General features: G+C 51.5%; 2 protein-coding genes across 3 annotated transcripts in view; one reads left to right on the top strand and one right to left on the bottom strand.

Moving 5' to 3' along the window:
- Positions 1–16,465, top strand: part of SND1 (staphylococcal nuclease and tudor domain containing 1) — a 418,356-nt gene that overhangs the window by 353,290 nt on the left and 48,601 nt on the right. The window lies entirely within an intron of this gene.
- On the bottom strand, positions 245–4,123 carry LRRC4 (leucine rich repeat containing 4). Its single transcript, XM_046021640.1, has 2 exons — positions 3,984–4,123; positions 245–3,793 (listed from the first exon to the last, which is right to left on the bottom strand). The coding sequence occupies exon 2, from the start codon at positions 3,691–3,693 to the stop codon at positions 1,741–1,743; it is 1,953 nt and encodes a 650-aa protein (XP_045877596.1). The 5' UTR covers positions 3,694–3,793; positions 3,984–4,123; the 3' UTR covers positions 245–1,740.

The raw sequence follows: 16,465 nt of genomic DNA, 5'->3' as shown, positions 1-16,465 counted from the left end.
TCTCCCCTCCCCTCCCCTTCCCTTGTTTTCTTTAAATAGAAATGACTTGGTTGATGCTGGTAAGAACCTATATGATCTTATTCAATTTAACCCTTTGGGGACGTTGAATTAAAAATTGAACAATATTTATTAAAATACAAAAATACACTTTTCTCACATTACAATCAGTGTTCTTTTGTTGGCATTCCCCCCCACCCACCCATCCCACCCCTTTCAAATCTGAACCCTTTATTTCTTTTTAAAGCTAAAATAATAAATGAAAGAAGTTACAGCATTAAGTGGACCAGAATAACAGAGATCTCTGCCTTCACCGCCCACACCCACCCTTTCTCCTCCACCTCCTCCTGAGGTAGGCCTGGGAGAGGGAAGCCTTCCCCCCATTGCACTACGTTCAACAGGACTCCTTGCAGAACTCGCTTCTTGTGTGCATGTATATCACTCTTGTTTTAACTGTGGATTTCACATCTTTTTTGTGAACCATCCTGTTCCGTCAAGGCTTCACTGTACTTTAAATGAGCCTGTGCCCTTTTTCTCTCTCCACTTATGTTCTGTCCCCACCCCATCACCACAACCAGTTGACATCAGCTGTAATAATCCCTAATGAATCAGCATTTAGAATAGTCACCAAATCACAAGCATGAGAAAAGCTTCCACTCCCCCAAGCTCCCCAGTCCCAGCCTCTCCTCCTTCTCCACCTTAAAACAAACAAAACCTTTATGAAAAATCATAAAATGCCATCATTGTCTACAATCATTTGTCAGATACCGGGAACAACAGGTGGACATGGCACAATGCTAATTTATGGCCGCCTGTGAATACATTCTCTCTGCTTCTGCTCTCCCTTCCCACCCCCCTCTGCTGCCGCACCCCCTTCAGGGGCCTCCTCCCTCTCAAGGGAAACCCTGAATAGACACATGCCCCACAAAGAGTGGGTTAAACCCATCTGCAGGAATCTGGTGCAATGTGAAAGCATTTGACTGAGAGCTACGCCAGCTCCCTTCCTTCTCTGCTCCTTCCTGAGGCGCGCTGTCAGGCGGGGCACACGCGTGTCCCAGTGCACAAACCCAGGGGACTTGTGCACATGGACAGACGGAAAGACTGAGCCCCTTTAGGGAGTCATTTGAATTTTGGTGGTTATCCTGTTTAAAACACAGTTACAGAGCTATCTTCCCCTCGGCTTCTGAAGAAAAAAAATTATTGCCTCTCAACATTTTGGCACAGTACAAATTCTTGGTGCTTTTTTTGTATTTTTTAAAATAAGATAAATCTGCAAAGACAGCTCTCAGCTTAAGAAAGGTGTCTATAGAAATGGGTAGTCCTGTATGCTATGAAGCATCTTCTAAAACATGGCAGCCTGCCCCCCTCCCCTCAGCAGCCTGCACCTCTTTAGGGATGTTTGTTTTAGCTTAGCCTAGCAGTTTCAGCCTCAGATCAGAAATCCCTTCTGGCATCATAGCAAGTTGACTTGCGGCTTCAGCCCCACAGCGTTCCCAAGAACCCCACTCCCCGTTTAAATAGAACTTACAAGTTAGAAAATAGTTTTGTTTTGATTTTTTGTTTTTAAATTTTAATATAATCTGTTTCTTTTACCAGCCCATAGATTTAATATATAAGCATATACAAGAAAAAGTCTCTCCCCACTCTGTACAAAAGTTGCTGTCTCGTGTGTGTCTGTGTGTGTGTGTGTGTGTGTGTGTGTGCATTCTATTGCATTTTATAAGTTTTTGGGGGGAGGGGGAGTCATATTTGAGTTTCCTGTACCTTGTCCTTGGTATGGGTCTGAATTATATAAGGTTCAGAGATTGTGGTGACTGTGGGGTGCAGAGAGTTCCCCAGGCTGTTTTCTGTCCAGTGGGCCCCATGTGCTGGTTTGTAGGTGTTGTAGTTAATATGGTCATGAATTGTGGGCAGCACTACTGCCCCCTCACCTGATACACTGGATGGAGCTGCTGTTGCCGCTGCAGACGCTGCCGCTGGGATGTCTTCATCCACCTGGATAATCTCAACTGTCCGGGCGGCTGTGACCGTACTCCTCTGCTGGTGCCGCTTGCGAAGTTTATAGAAGACAATCAGCATGGCGGCAGCTAGCAGAGTCACTGCCACAAAGCAGCCAATGATGATCTTGGTGGTCTTCATGACTTCATCCAGGCTGGTCTGCATCTTATCATTGGTGTCTGTCGCGGGTACCTGCTTGGGCACACGGGTGGTCTGGATGAGCACCGTGGTAGAGGTGGTATACGCCGGCTGATAACCAGTGGACGTAGTAGGAACAGGCTTGTACTTGCGCGTTGTGTCCTCAGGTGAGATCTCGGTGGTCTCCACTGTGACAGTGGTGAAGAAGCTGTAGTTGGAGGTGTTGAGCTCGGCCGTGCTCACGTTGAGGTAGGCCGAGGCGTTGGAGTTACCGGCCACGTTGGTCACCATGCATGTGTACACCCCAGTGTCTGAGAGCAGCACGTGGGAAAAGTTCAAGGTGCCGTCATTGAGGACAGAGATCCTTGGGTGGCGGGAGGCGTGGCTGAGCACTGTCCCATTGGGCAGCAGCCACTTCACGGAGGACATGGGGGGAGTCCGACACTTAAGTTCCGCCATCCGACCCTCGGAGATGTTGAGGTCCCGCGGGGCATCCATGATGAAGGGGGCAGAGCACTGGAAGGAGGCCTGGTCCACCTCCACCAGGTAGCGGCCCCGCATGTGCAAGGGAGCGTGACAGCGGCCACAGCAGGTAGAATTGGTGGGTATGTACTCCCGAAGCCACCAGGCTAGCCACAGAATGTCACAATCGCAGTTCCAAGGATTGTGGTGCAGGTGCAACTCCACCAGGTACCTCAGTGGGGTGAAGAGGTCATGGGGCAAAGAAGAGAGGTTATTGTGGGCCAAGTTGAGTTCCACAAGCGAAGCCAGCCCATCAAAAGCATTTCGCTCAATCAGGCTGACCTGTGAGTTCATGACCCACAGCTTCTTGAGGGAGCTTAGGCCATGGAAGGAGCCAGGCCTGATCTCAGGGAAGTGGTTGCCTGACATCTCCAGCTCCTCCAGCCCCACCAAGGGGGTGAGATTGGGCATATCTTTAATGTTGCACATGCCCAAGTTCAGGTACTTGAGGTTGAACAGTCCTTCAAAAGCGCCCTCGGAGATATACTCCAGCTTCTTGAGCTCCCCCAAGTCCAGGCGCATGAGGGAGGGCACCCGGTTGAAGGCATAAGAGGGGATGCTTTCTATGGGGTTGTTGCGAAGCCAGAGCTCCCGCAGCTTGGACAGGTACTCAAAGGCCCCACTGGGGATGACGGTCAGCCAGTTGTCGAAGAGCTCCAGGGTGTTGAGGCTGGCCAGGCCGTTGAAGGCCCCCACCTCGATCTGCCGGATGGAGTTCCTGCCCAGCTGCAGGACCTCCAGGTGGTGGAGGTGGCGGAAGGTGTCGGCCTGGATCATCTGGATGTTGTTTTCCATGAGGTTGAGGTACCGGGTGTTGGAGGGGATACCCTGAGGGACCTCGGAGAGGCCCCGGCGGGTGCACACCACCTTGCTGAACTGGTTACTGCACGAGCAAACGGATGGGCAGTTCTGGGGCCCGGCGGAGGCGGCAGCGGCGATGGCTGCACACAGAATCCACACTTGCGCCGCGAGGTAGACGACGGGGAGCAGGACGGCATTCCAGGTGTGGTGCACAGTTACCTGCCACAAGAGCTTCATGGTGTGGCACGTTCATAATTCACCATCGCCTGGGATTTTGGCTCGGAAAGGAGAACCAGCCCTACCCCGGCTTAAATGAGCTAGGAGCTCCTCTTTCCATCTGGAGAAGGAGGTGGGGAGGGGGCGATTAGAGAGACGGAGCAGACCAGCGGGGGGCGCGGGGGGGGGGATCATGCCCAACTAAAGCGTGGCCCCTGCCTCCAGCCTCCCCTCAAGGCAAACCCTCGGAACGCCGCGACTTTCTCTCCCCCGTGGCAACCATCCCCACCCAGTGAGTCGCTGTCACCTACCTCGGAAGGAAGGAATTGGCGTGGTGTCCTTAAGCGTTCTCCACGGGAGCCGGCCACGTCGTTGCCATTCTTACTTCTTAGTTTTAATTAACAAAACGGGGAAGTCGAGGGGGTGGGGAGGGCAGAGGGGAGGGGTGGGGAGGGGAGGGGTGGGGGAGACAAAATGGCTTCTAGTAAATCCCGAGCAGGCTACGGCGGAGCGGCGGAGTTGAGGCGCGCCGGGGAGAGCCAAGGCCCGGCGGGCTATGCAGGTGCATGCCCCCCCCTCAGCCCGAGGAGCGGCGCCACCAGCGCTTCCCTGCTTTGTCCTTGGACCCTGGCACCGGCTCGCACCAGTCGCGGGGGAAGCCGCTTCATTGCCGGAGCGTGCCTCCGGCGCCCCCAGCCCGCTCCCGCGGTTGCCGCCCGGGGGGGTGAGGGGGCGCCCCGAAGCCTCCCAGGCCGCGCTCGCTCGCTCGCTCGCTCGCTGCTGCCGCCGCCGCGCTGCCCCCCCCCCGCCTTGGCCGGAGGCAGCTGGTGCAGTCGTTCACTCGCGGGGTTGCGAGAGTTAAGAGGAGGTGTTCGAGGCTCCTTCGCCCTCCCCAGACACACACCCCCTTCTTTCCTCGCCTCTTCTCGGAAGGGTTAAAAAGAATCAAAACCGGGCTTAGTTTCCTAGTCCGCCGCGTGCCGGCGCGAGGAGCAGCAGTTCGTCCAGCCCCCGCGGGTCAGCGGCGTGGAGGCAGCGCCGGGACTGGCTCCGCCGGCCGGAGGAGCGCGCGGCTGCCGGGTCGCGCCCGTACCGCAGGCCCCTTCAGGGAGTCCGGGGGCGGGCGCGGGTCCGGCGGCGGCGGCGGCGGCGGCCTCAGCCCCCGGTGGCGCGCAACCGCCCGCCGCCGCCCGCCGCAGCCGGGCTCCCGGCGCGCCGCCGGCTCGGGCTTTGTGCGGAGGCAGCGAGTTCCGGGCTTTGGCTCGCCGCGCCTTCAGTGGCTGCGCCGCCCGCGGACTGCTGCAGCGTCCCGAGCGCTGGCGGCGGCGACGGCGACGGCGTGAGCAGCGGGGGTCGCGGCTGCGGGGAACGCTCCGGAGCCGGAGAACATGGTCCGCGCTTGCTAGCGGCGGCGGCGGCGGCAGCAGCGGGTCCCCTGCGCTCGGCGCCCACCGTCTCCTCCTCGCGCCGGGCTCGCGGTGTTGCAGGCAGCAGCCACGCAGACTGCTCTCTCATCCTTTTGTCCTTCAGTCAGAACGTGAATGTACTGCTGACGCATACTGTTCTGGGGAGAAGATTAGCGTGATGCAGTGCTCTTATGTGAAACACCGCTCCCCCTCCGCTGCCTGCCCTCGAGGGGTTAACGCCGGCGCCTTCCAGCGCCGCGCCGCGCAGCCCCGAGCTCCGCGCCTCCGTCCGACTCGCTCCCTCCCTCCCTTCCTTCCTTCCTTCCTCCCTTCCTTCCTCCTTCCTCTCTCTCCCCCACCCCCCACCCCCCTCCCCGGCGCTTCTTCCCCGCCCCCTCTAGACGAGCGGAGCTGAGCAGAGCGGGCGAGCGAGCGAGCCGGAGTGAGCGTCAAGTGAGAGGCCGCGCGCAAGTCGCAGGCGTTCGCAGCTATTTTGGTCCGGCCGAGGGAGCCGCCGGGTGGCCGCTGATAGGCTGGAGCGGCAGGGCTGCGGCGGGAGAGACCACGGCCGGTGCCCCGCCCCCGGGCGCCGGCCCCCCCTCCGGCTCCGGACGCGGTGGGCTCAGGGGGCCGGGAAGCGGGCGGCGCGGCGGGGCTGCTGCAGTTGGCCGGCCTCCCGCCCGGACCGCGTCATCCTCACCCCCACCGACTGCTGACGGGGCGCCTGGCCGCGCGGCCTGGGCAGCATACGCGGAGTACGGAGCTGCACGGTGGGGACGCGGGGGTGGCTGGGGCCGCTTGGAGCCAGAGGACCGAGAGCCTGGGCTCCGCGGCCCACCCCGTACTACTGCACGGGTACCTCTTTGTCCTGTCCCTTCCCTTGCAAATTTCCTCACCCCTCCTCGGCTTTAACTTTGAAATAATAGTTTTCCTAATGAGGGTTGCAGGGAGGGCAGAAGGTGGAAGGAAAGACCAAGTGCGAGGAATCCAGGCAATGACGACCTGGGACAGCACAGCAGCCTGCAAGAAGGATTGAGATGAACTACCGGAAACCACGGGAGAACCCGTTCACTCACGGAGCCTCAGCCAACACTTCCCACTCTTTTTACCTCGAAGTCCTGGGTCGCCCTTTCCCCTCCCCAGGCCGGGTGAATGGAAAGGGGTGGGTCTTAAAGCCTTCTACCCCAGGGCTTCACTAGCTCCTCTTCGTTGCTGGATCTCCCTGAGAACTGCATAACAACCTGCTCCCACTTCAGGGGAAGAGACACCCTGGGGCATTGGACAGACCGGTGCAGGAGAGCAGGACTGGGTCAGCCTTTTCCCCCTGAAAAAGACTGCCTTTTTCTCTGCCCAGTGGATTGGAGCCATCTGTGACTAAGCCCTGGGAAAGCCGTAGAATATGGCATTGGTTTAGTATTGCTTCTTGGGGGGGGGGGGGTTGCCTCCAGACTCTCCTACCTTGTGCCCCGCCCCTCCACCTTGACATTGCTTGCTCCTTAGGTAAACCCCCATCACCTGCATGTGGGCTAATGCCAAAGAATGAGGAGGTCGTGGATTTCCCAGCTCTCAGTATTCTACCACACCGGTATCTCGGGATTGTTTGCTGCCCAGTAACCTGGGTTAGGGAATATGCCCTTAAATATGCCAGGGAATTCTTGAATTCCTAGAAAGAGATCTACTGTAAGCAAGCTAGATTCCCCATTGATTACCAAGACCTTTTGATCATGCATTTGCAGTAAAATAGTAACAACTTTAATAGTTAATATGTTACCTAAAATTACACAGTAAGTGGCAGAGCCAAGATTTGAACCTGGCAGGTAGGGGATGTGTAGAAACTTGGGCTTGGAGGTAGTTCTCCAATTTGCTCCCAGTCAGTGAGAATTCTGGTTTCACTTATCCACCTCAAAAGTCATTTACTAGGATGTTTATCTACTACTGCTCTCCACTATAGTAAGAATGGACGGTTGGGTGGAGAGAGAGAGAGAGCTTTCTGTACCCTTGTTTAATCTTTGTTTCTCCAGTGAAGTAATTGCCATAGTTGCCTCCATTTTACAGGTGGAGGTCCTGATCTTGGGCAGGCAAATAATACACTCAAGGTCATATATCCACAAAACAACAAAGCCAGCATTTCAACCCAGTCCTCTAACCCTAAGCCCCGTGTTTTCATCACTAGCAGAAGTGTTGTGTCTGCATTGTAGAAAGTAAATGACAGAAGTGGGGGTGGGGTGGCTGTATAAAAAAAAATTCAGTGACGGGTATGTGAGAAATAGAACAGAGGGTGGGAGAGGAAGGGCTGAGAAAATACATCTTTCAATTTGTTGTACTCCCAGTGACTAGTCAAGAGAAGAATGAGAGAAGTGGAGGTGAGTCAGACCCTGATACTAGACTTCATCTGGGCCCTTTGGTGGCTCCTTTTGCTTTCTTGTAAAGCCCCATCTGTACATCATCAGCTTCAAGCAGGACCCTACCAGCTTACAGACCAGGGAATGTAAATCCTATCCTGACAGGGATCTGGGCCGGAGAATCAGAAGCCCACTGGTGAATGGTTCCCGTCCTTCCCACAGCTGGCATCGAGCTGGTAGGATGCCAGAGGGCGCCCCGGCCAGGGACTAATGGCACCCTGGAATATGACTCCCTTTACCTCCTCAGGCGAAAGAGGGGCTCTACGTAGACTATTTTCTGCCAGTGCAGGCAAACTCAGACCCCATCTGTTCACTCCAGGCACTGCAAATGAAAGGTGGTGGCCCCATATTGTGTAGGTGGATGGAAGGGCGGGCTGCCTTGGGTAAAAACCAGTACTTAGTTATGAGGTTGTCTCCCAGTAAATATTTGTGAGTGATGGATGACCATGAATAAGCCCAAGCTTAGTGCAGCACGTGGAGTTCTTGATGGGGCTGTTTTGCCCTCAGTAGGCCAGCTGAGCTAAGAGCGCACCATAGAAGCTGTGGGCTAGACTGAGGTGGCTCTGGAGCCATGGGGACGCACAGCCTCTTTTAACCGAGAGCAGCTCCGAAACCTCTAACCCTGTGACCTGAATGTCATCTGGCCATCATCCGTTGCTCTTCACAGCCCCAGGTTCTGATAGCTCCCTTGATTTGGAATGGTACAACCTGGAAACAGAAGAGGAAGGCTTCAACTTTGAGACGAAGAGAAGGAAGACACACTGGGTTGAGAATGTTGTCACTTGTGATTTCACACAGAGAGACTGCTGTGACAAAGCCAGAGAGAACTGAAGAAGCCAGCCACTGATGAGGCAAGGCTTTTGTCCGCAACTTTGTACCTGCCCTAAAGTTGGGATACCTGAGTTCTACTCTCCTTTCTGCCACTGGCTAGATGCTGTTACAGATCTTAAAACAGCCCCAGACACTGGTTTCTTCATCTAAAGGAAATAGACTAGAATATTCCCTCCAGCTCTCATAATCCCTAGTTCCCACCTCTTCTCAGATACATAGATCCATGAAGAAGGTTGATCCATCGGGATGACAGCCAAGACTTGGAAATGAGCCATACAGTGGAAGAGAGTGCTTCCTTTAGTTTATTCTAGAGATCACAGTGCCAGAGCAGAGTAGACCACACTTTATTTTCCCAGCTACTATAAGGCTGATAGATGACGGAATGTTAAAAGTTAAAGGTATCTTGGAGATCATCTGGACTCGACCTCTCATTATTGTCATTAATAAAGTTCAGAGAAGTGTAGTGACTTGCTTAAAGCCACATGATTGACTAACATCAGAGCCTGTCATTTCTGAGCTCCATAGGTCAGTTGGATACATCCGACAGTGTATTAGCATTGAAGCCTGGGGCTCGAAGATATTTCCAAATGCCTGTCTTCTGTGGTCTTACATGCAGGTGCTGTCATTATACTTTGTTGGACTGGGATCAAGATGGGTCTTTGATAGAACCAGTCTGCCATTCTGAGTGACTTTGGAATCCTAATAAGAGAAAGAAATGGACCCCCAGGGAACTCACTCTAAGGGGACCCAGGACTGCCTCACTCAGCCAGGGTAATTGGGCTCATGGTAAAGCCCAGAGCTAGACTACTCGGCACCCTAACATGCATCCCTGAGCCATTATCCCAAGCAGCCACTAGATGTCCACAATGCCTCGTAGGGTTTGCCAGGAGTGAGCAATCTTCGGCAGGCTACTATTTTGGCCTTCCAATAGGCTTTTGGGTCCTTTACGATAGGTCCATCAGTAGAAGATCACAGATGCTCTGAACCTCTAGTTCCCATTTTCAGTACCGTTGGGCTGCCAAACCCTACTCAAGCACCTTTTTCCATTTTTGTACCTTTTGTTCCCATTTGAGCAAAGAACAGAACAAGAGCAAAGGAAGAAAATTGTTTCAGAAAACAGGCAGAAAGGAAGAGAAAAAACTGTTTGGAAATTATCCTCCACAAATGAAGGAAAGACATCAGTTGATTGGTGAATTAGCAACAACAGAACAGTATAAGAAACCATCTGTATGGAAATGGTCACCTCTTACCCAAGGCAGTGAACACATCATGTGTGCCCGAACCCCCTTGCATTTGCATCTCTCCCTCTCCCCCATGTATGCAGCTCCCCCTGCAGGGTGAGCAGGTCACGAAGTCTTTAGTGGATAAGGTCGTCATTGCAAAATAATAGTAAAGATTCGTTTTCTTGGCTGTGATCCTTTAGCAAAGCCGTGGCTGTGCTGTTACTGCACACAGTCATAAAGGAAATGGATTTTAGTCCTTGAGCCCAATGAGTCAAGGTGACACAATTGTTCTGTAAGGACCCACTCTTCCACGCACCCTCAGAATCCACTGTTCTTTTCCCCCAAGAACTCTGGTCTTCAAGGAAGTCAGAAGGAGGTGGACAAAAAAAGCACTTTCTCTGCAGGTCCCATCCAGAGCAATTTGCAAAAACCTTGGCAAAGAAGAGACAAGATGCTTAATAAGAATGGCAGAAAAAACTCTAGAATGGAAGGGCCTTTGCCTCTCCTGAGGCTAGTTTCCTAGGGCTTACAGTTTCTTTGTGGGCTGCCAGGCCTGAGTGAAGGGAGAAACCTCCCAATGCCCCCTATGGTCTCCTCTTTTGGAATAGTCGGTTTGGTGCCCATTTTAGCCACAACCTCCTGTGTGTTCAAACACACCAGAGATCCAGCCAGAAGCCTTAGAAATGTTCACCTCTGCGGGTGCACTGGCCCACTACAAGCTCTTGTATTCTGGCCTTCTCTTTAACTCCTTTTGTATGGCAGTAACAGTAATGATGTGAACAGTGGTTTTTGCTTGGGAGTTCTTACACACGTAATCCTCACAGCTTTCATATGGTGGGTATCATTAGACTCCCCATTCTGCAGATGAATTTAAGCTGCTTTCTCAGGGTCACAGAACTAGTAAGTGACTGTGGTAGTTTCTTGAGGCTGTCATAACAAATTACCAAATATTTGGTGGCTTGAAACATCAGTAATGTATTATCTCACGGTTCTGGAGGCTTAAATCACAAAATCTGGCAAGGCCATGCTCCCTCCAAGGACCCTAGGGGAGAATCTGTTCTCTGCCTCTTCCAGCTTCTGGTGACAGTTGCATTCCTTGACTTGTGGCTGCATCACTTCGATCTCTGCCTGTGTGGTCATGTTGACTCTTACTATTCTCTCTATCTCTCTCTCTGCTTTGTGACTTATAAGGATACTTATCATTAGATTTAGAGCTGACCTGGGCAATCCAGGATGATCTCATCACAGGATCCTTAATTATATCTGCAAAGACCCTTTTTCCAAATAGGGTAATAGTCACAGATCTGGGGATTAGGATGTGGACGTATTTTTCTGGGGGTTCATTCGGCTTACGACAGTGACTCAGATCTGTCTAGTGCCCACCTTCCAAACCACTGTGAGCTGCCGCTTAAGAGGCAGAGGAAGAGAAGGGTACATCTGACAACCTGTAGTGTGGCTCCCCCACACACCTGTGCTGGAGGAGTAGAGGGGCGCCACGTGAGCTGGGTGGCCACGGGGAAGGGAGGTGGTCCCTTGGTCAGCTCCACAGTTAGGACAGAGCACCTGAGCCAAGTGGAGGGGGCAGGCCAACCAGACAGACTTAAGGCATGTGCATCCTGTTGTTTACTTTATGATTCTCCTGTCTTTATTTACCTGGCCTCTAGATTTTATCCCAAAGATCTTAGGACATTTATGCATTTACCAGTAATACTAGAAGTATCTTTTGACATTACTACAAAATCTAGCTCACATATAACTGTCTCACATAAATGGTGAACTTCCTGCTCGTTGAAGATTAAAAGATGCCTTAAGATCAGAGTCCAGCGGGTATGGGTGTGGGACTGGGAATTATGCATAGAATGGCTTTTCACATATTACCTTTGTAAATTTGATCCTTAGGTAGGGGTCCCTGCCTGCCGTTAACCTTTTCATGGACAGATTTGCCAGGTGTGTATAAATGGGTTCATTTTTTGGTTGGGAGAAGCCCAAACAAGTTTTTCCCCCAAACTGACTCCTACAGGAGAGTTTGGAGCTTGAGAGGAAGAGGTGGGGTGTATGTGTGCTTGCACATGCTCTGGGGGGCATTGTAGTGGTGGTTATGACAGTGTCCTGGAGTCAGACGCCAGGTTCAAGTCCTGCTTCTGCCTCTTGCATACTGCATATGGCTCGAATTCTTCGTGTGTGAAGTGGGATTAGTAACTGTAGCTACTGTGTGCTATTACTGGACCAGAAGGAAGTAAGGGAGAACGCAGTCTGTCTTAGCAGCTATTATTTCCTCATATGGAAACTAGCATAGAAATGAAATAATTTATCCAGAATCAATTATTGAGATAATCCTTTTTTCCTCTCCCCCTCACTCCCCGGACTTACCTGTTCTTGGTAGCATACCTAATTTAGACCTTTTAGTCCTACGTTAACAATAAGAGGGTGGTTTTTGTTGGTCTTATCAGTTAATTTTTTTAAGATCTTTCTTGACTTACAGGTCAGAAAGAGTGCTGATATACCCTTCTCCCAGCTTCCCCTAATGTAAACGTTCCTAGATGATCACAGAACGTTTCTCCAAAACTAAGAAATCTACTTACTAAAGACATCACTTTTTACTCTTGCCCTCTACACTGTATTTTCCCCAGCCGCCCAAGTGCTCTGTGTGACATTCTATCAGATTGTCATTGATTTGCTTAAAATGCTCCTGTCTTCCCTTCATGATGGAAATAATAACCAAACTGCTTACCGTGGACCACAGGCCCTAAGCTATCCTTGCCTTGCCTACACCTCAACCCTTATATTTTTATCATCTTCCTCATTTCCTGTGCTTCAGCGCTACTGCTCTTCCTTCTTTTAGAATACTCTAAGCCTGTTCTCCCCATTAGGGCCTTTGCTCTGTCCTCCCCCTGGAGTGTTCTTCCCCTACTCTTCAGGTGGTTGTCTTCTCCAGAACAGGTTCTCCGGAGAGACTCTCCATGACTACCTTGTCTTAAAATAGTACCAGCAGGGGCGCCTGGGTGGCTCAGTGGGTTAAAGCCTCTGCCTTCGGCTCGGGTCATGATCCCAGGGTCCTGGGATCGGGCCCCACGTCAGGATCTCTGCTCTGCGGGGAGCCTGCTTCCGCCTCTCTCTCTGCCTGCCTCTCTGCCTACTTGTGATCTCTGTCTGTCAAATAAATAAATAAAATCTTTAAAAAAAAAAAAATAGTCCCAGCACTCACATACGCTAAGGGTTTTATTTTCTTGTTTTATTTTACCATTATCTGAAATGATCTTGGTTTATGTGTTTGTTCGCTTATTTATTACACATCCCCATGAAAGCAGAGGCCCTTCCCATCTTGTGTCCAATACCTCGATCATAGTAGTGAATTATTTCAGAGGAAAGAGAAGGATTCTCAAGCGTATGTGAATAAGAGCTCAGGCCTCCCTAGCCGTATATCAACCGCCCAAGCCCTGCTCTATAAATCTTTGCAAAGATAGGTGAAGAATCACCAGGGTTTGGTCTTGTTTTGTTTTATATCGGGAAAATTGAGGAGGATCCTAGTGACCTTGTGGTTTCCCCAGTCCTCAATTTTTAGAATTCCTCACGCCTTGGTGACAATGGGTGAGAGTTGTGTGGAGTTAGAGAGGCTCACGCATTCTTGGCAGTTGCGCTGTGTGAGGCCTGGGCAGAAGAGTGAGGATGGGTGCACGGATACACTGGACTGGGCTCAGATATACGTGTGCCTGTCATTTTCAAATTTGCTAAAGTGCATTTTCTCCAAAGGGAGTGGGGGCTGTTGAGCCTGAAATAGGGAACACCAGGACAGTAAGATCAAATGCTTTGAAAGTGGCTGTGCCAACGCTTTTTGCTAATTAAAGAATGTTAGGACAATCACCACTAGCAGCAGTAAAGGGCACCCCATTACCTCTCTTTATGGAGAGCTGGGTAAATTTAAAGGCAGCTATAAATATCCCACTGAGTGCCTGTGCTGTAGCACAGTCGGTGGGCATCCAGCTGGGCCATGAGAGGAGCCCAGAGCCTCTGTCCAGGGTCCTCATCTCTATTAGCTGTCAGTCCTCAAATTCTGCATGACTGAAGAACAAACAATTCCATCAACAAACTCTTAATTTAAAGCACTCAGGCGGAGATGATGCAAAAACAGCTGTGCGGTGAGCCTGACTGGGAGCCCAGGCCCTCTGGGTCCCTCTCCAGCTTTGTCATTGATTTCCTTTCCCCTTTTGCCTTGAGGGAACATGTTTCTTCATGTTGCAACTCCATTTTCCCCAACTATGGGTGTGTCGCAGAATTTTTTTTTTTTTTTCAGTCCCTTGGCTTTGAGCTAACCTTCCGGGACTGTTCTAGGGCCCCTTATGGAGCAGCTCACTGCTCCAGGGGAAAACTTAGTTTAGAAAGTGTGGACGAGATGAGAACATACTTTTTATGCTTATGCTGGGGAATTTCTGACTGAATTTAAGAAGTATGCTCAGGTTGGAACGTTCGCTGTTTCAGTCGGTTGAGTTTGGCTTGAAACCTGTTGTGTCCTTTCCAGCATTTTCTTCTTGAATCTCTTGTGTGGCCTCCAAGCCACTCTAATCCCCTTGGTTTATAGAACAGTGCCGTTTGGGCACTGCCTCCTCTCTGCCAGCCTTCTTGATCTGCTGTTCAGTTTCTTTGTGGGGTGTGTGGCCATTAAGCCGCCTCACACAACTGGTGCGTTGTTTCCAGTTTTATGCTGCTAGCTTCATCCATGGCTAGAGTTTTCCTAGTTCAGTTGCCATGGCCCGTAATGTGGGTTCATTTGATCCTATCTAAGGAGCTTCAGAGGTAGAATTGGAGGGACTCTAACAGAAATATGGGCTTGAATTTAGTATGTTAGTTGATACTGTGACCACCCTCACTGTGCCACCCCCCGCCCCCATCCTTGAACAGAGGGACAGGCTCTTTACCCTTCAAAGTGAAGGGGAGTGTAGCTTTGGGAACACCAGGAGACCAGCCTGGAGCTCACACCACTGGCTTCCCCATGAGTCATCAAAGGACTGATGGGTAGGTTGGCTGACACCCAGGTTCCTGGAGTCTGCTGCATCCTTTCTCATTGTGATGTGAGCCTCTTCAGGAGTTCTGTCTCCCCAACTTCCAGCCTGTTCTTTGATCCATGTTTTTAAACGGGAGTTCTATCTGCACATGCTTCCAGTGGGAATCACCTTTGTATCTAGAGGAATTTGGGGTGGATGCACATGGAATAAAGAAGCTAGCACCCTCCATTCCTCTAGCAAATTTAGAGAGAATTAGAATTCCTCGGTTGGTTGGTTGGTTGGTTGGTCAGTTGGTCTGCTTATATTCATATTCTCTTTCTTTCTTTTACTGCCTGTCACACACAGTTGAATTTGGCCCGAACTGATAGATCTATTTGTTTATACTCAAGGGTAACATGACTGCCTTGAAACGTACGCTCCTTTACCTCAGAATACCGCCCCCTGGCTATGAACCCTGATTTCTCAGTTTTTGCCTCGCCTCCAACTGGGAATGCTAAGCAGTATGCTCCCGGGGAGCCTGTCATGTTGGTCTACTTTACACCGTTTCTCTGAAGGACAGCAGACTGAAATGGCTGGTGTGCTAAAGCCCCAGATTTTGTGGGGCGACGAGCTGGGGATCTGGAAGCCTTCTATCACGATATCTGGATGCTGGCAGCCTGGCTAGGAGGAGCCCTTATTCTGGATCACTCTCTCTGTAACTAGGGCCAGTTTGTGTGGCAGCCCAGTGAGGCTGCTTGATTTGTATTCGGTGCACAAACCATGGGGGGAAGGGGAGTCTGTTAGGAGCCCTGCCAGCCAGTAACTCTGAAAGGATCCTTTGTGTAATTGAGCAGTCTCCGGGCTAGAGAAGGGCAGCCACCCTACCCACCCCCACCTCCCCAGCTGGCCCCTCTGGCCTGGCAGCCTGGTGGTGCTTTGGAGCTGGCACCGCGCCCTTGGGATCCCTCCTGGAGAGGAGGCCATCTTGGGGTTCCAGGGATATGGAGCAATTTCAGCTTCGTCCCTCCTGCCGTGGCTTCTGGCAGTCTGCCCCCGAATGCCAGTCCGTGGGATCTATTGAAGGCCACATGTGTGCACGTGAGACAGTAAGTGAAGGAGAGATGAATAGGAAAAGACCAACCAACCAACCAACCAGTTGGGGATATTCTCATTCTCTCTGGAAACCTCAGCTAGGACAGAGACTGTGTCTGGCACTGTGTTCGACTGCTCCACCCAGCTCTCAGGGGGCCGGACCCTCTGCTGGCCTGAGCCTTTTCAGTTTCCTAACCACTTAAAGCAGTCTTTTGCTCCTGTATCCGCAGGGGGACAGGAATAAGCTCCCCTGCTCCTGGGTACCTGGCAGCTGCAGGGGAAAATTCTTTGTCACCTTGAGACCAAAGGCGTCCCCACTCTGATAGGCCAGGCCAAACTCTGGCCTTCGGCACCACTGCCCACAGCTTTAGCCCACTTTCAGAGCCACCTGAGGAGTTGGCTCCCCGCCCACTCCTGTCTCCGCCCGAGTCTGTCCCTTTAAGAATGTTGTTTGTTATTAATGAGTTTTCTAAACACTTAAGCTTGACTCACTTGCTTAGGTGAACCAGCCCATTCTCATTAAATACTGTTTTCTAGGAAGAAGAAAAATTAAGTAGGTATTGAATTTTTCTAAAGCCTCACATGTAAGCTAAAGCGCAGTAGCGCTGGCAAGCAGGACAGGGGAGGGGGGGTGTCTTGGTCTCTGACCCCCTAAACATCTTCATGTTAAGCTGTACCTTTGGTGGAGAAAGCCAAGAGACTGGCTGAATTTCGTCTCATGGGGCCCATGTCAGAGATGACTCCAGTTCTCCCTGCCCCCTCCTTTCAGCACTGCTGGCTTTCTCTGTCAGTGGCTCCTTTGTCAGGGCTAAAAGCCCCTTTGTATGTCATTTGCCCAAACTGTCTTGAATATTTTTTTT

The sequence above is a fragment of the Meles meles genome, chromosome 10 (assembly GCF_922984935.1).
Source record: "Meles meles chromosome 10, mMelMel3.1 paternal haplotype, whole genome shotgun sequence".
Lineage (NCBI taxonomy): Eukaryota > Metazoa > Chordata > Mammalia > Carnivora > Mustelidae > Meles > Meles meles.
Note: the sequence above shows the minus strand (reverse complement) of the source record. Positions and strands in the feature narration are given on the sequence as shown.

Excerpts from the sequence above, each read along its gene's own strand:
- LRRC4 (XM_046021640.1), bottom strand. The coding sequence starts at position 3,693 with ATGAAGCTCTTGTGGCAGGTAACTGTGCACCACACCTGGAATGCCGTC.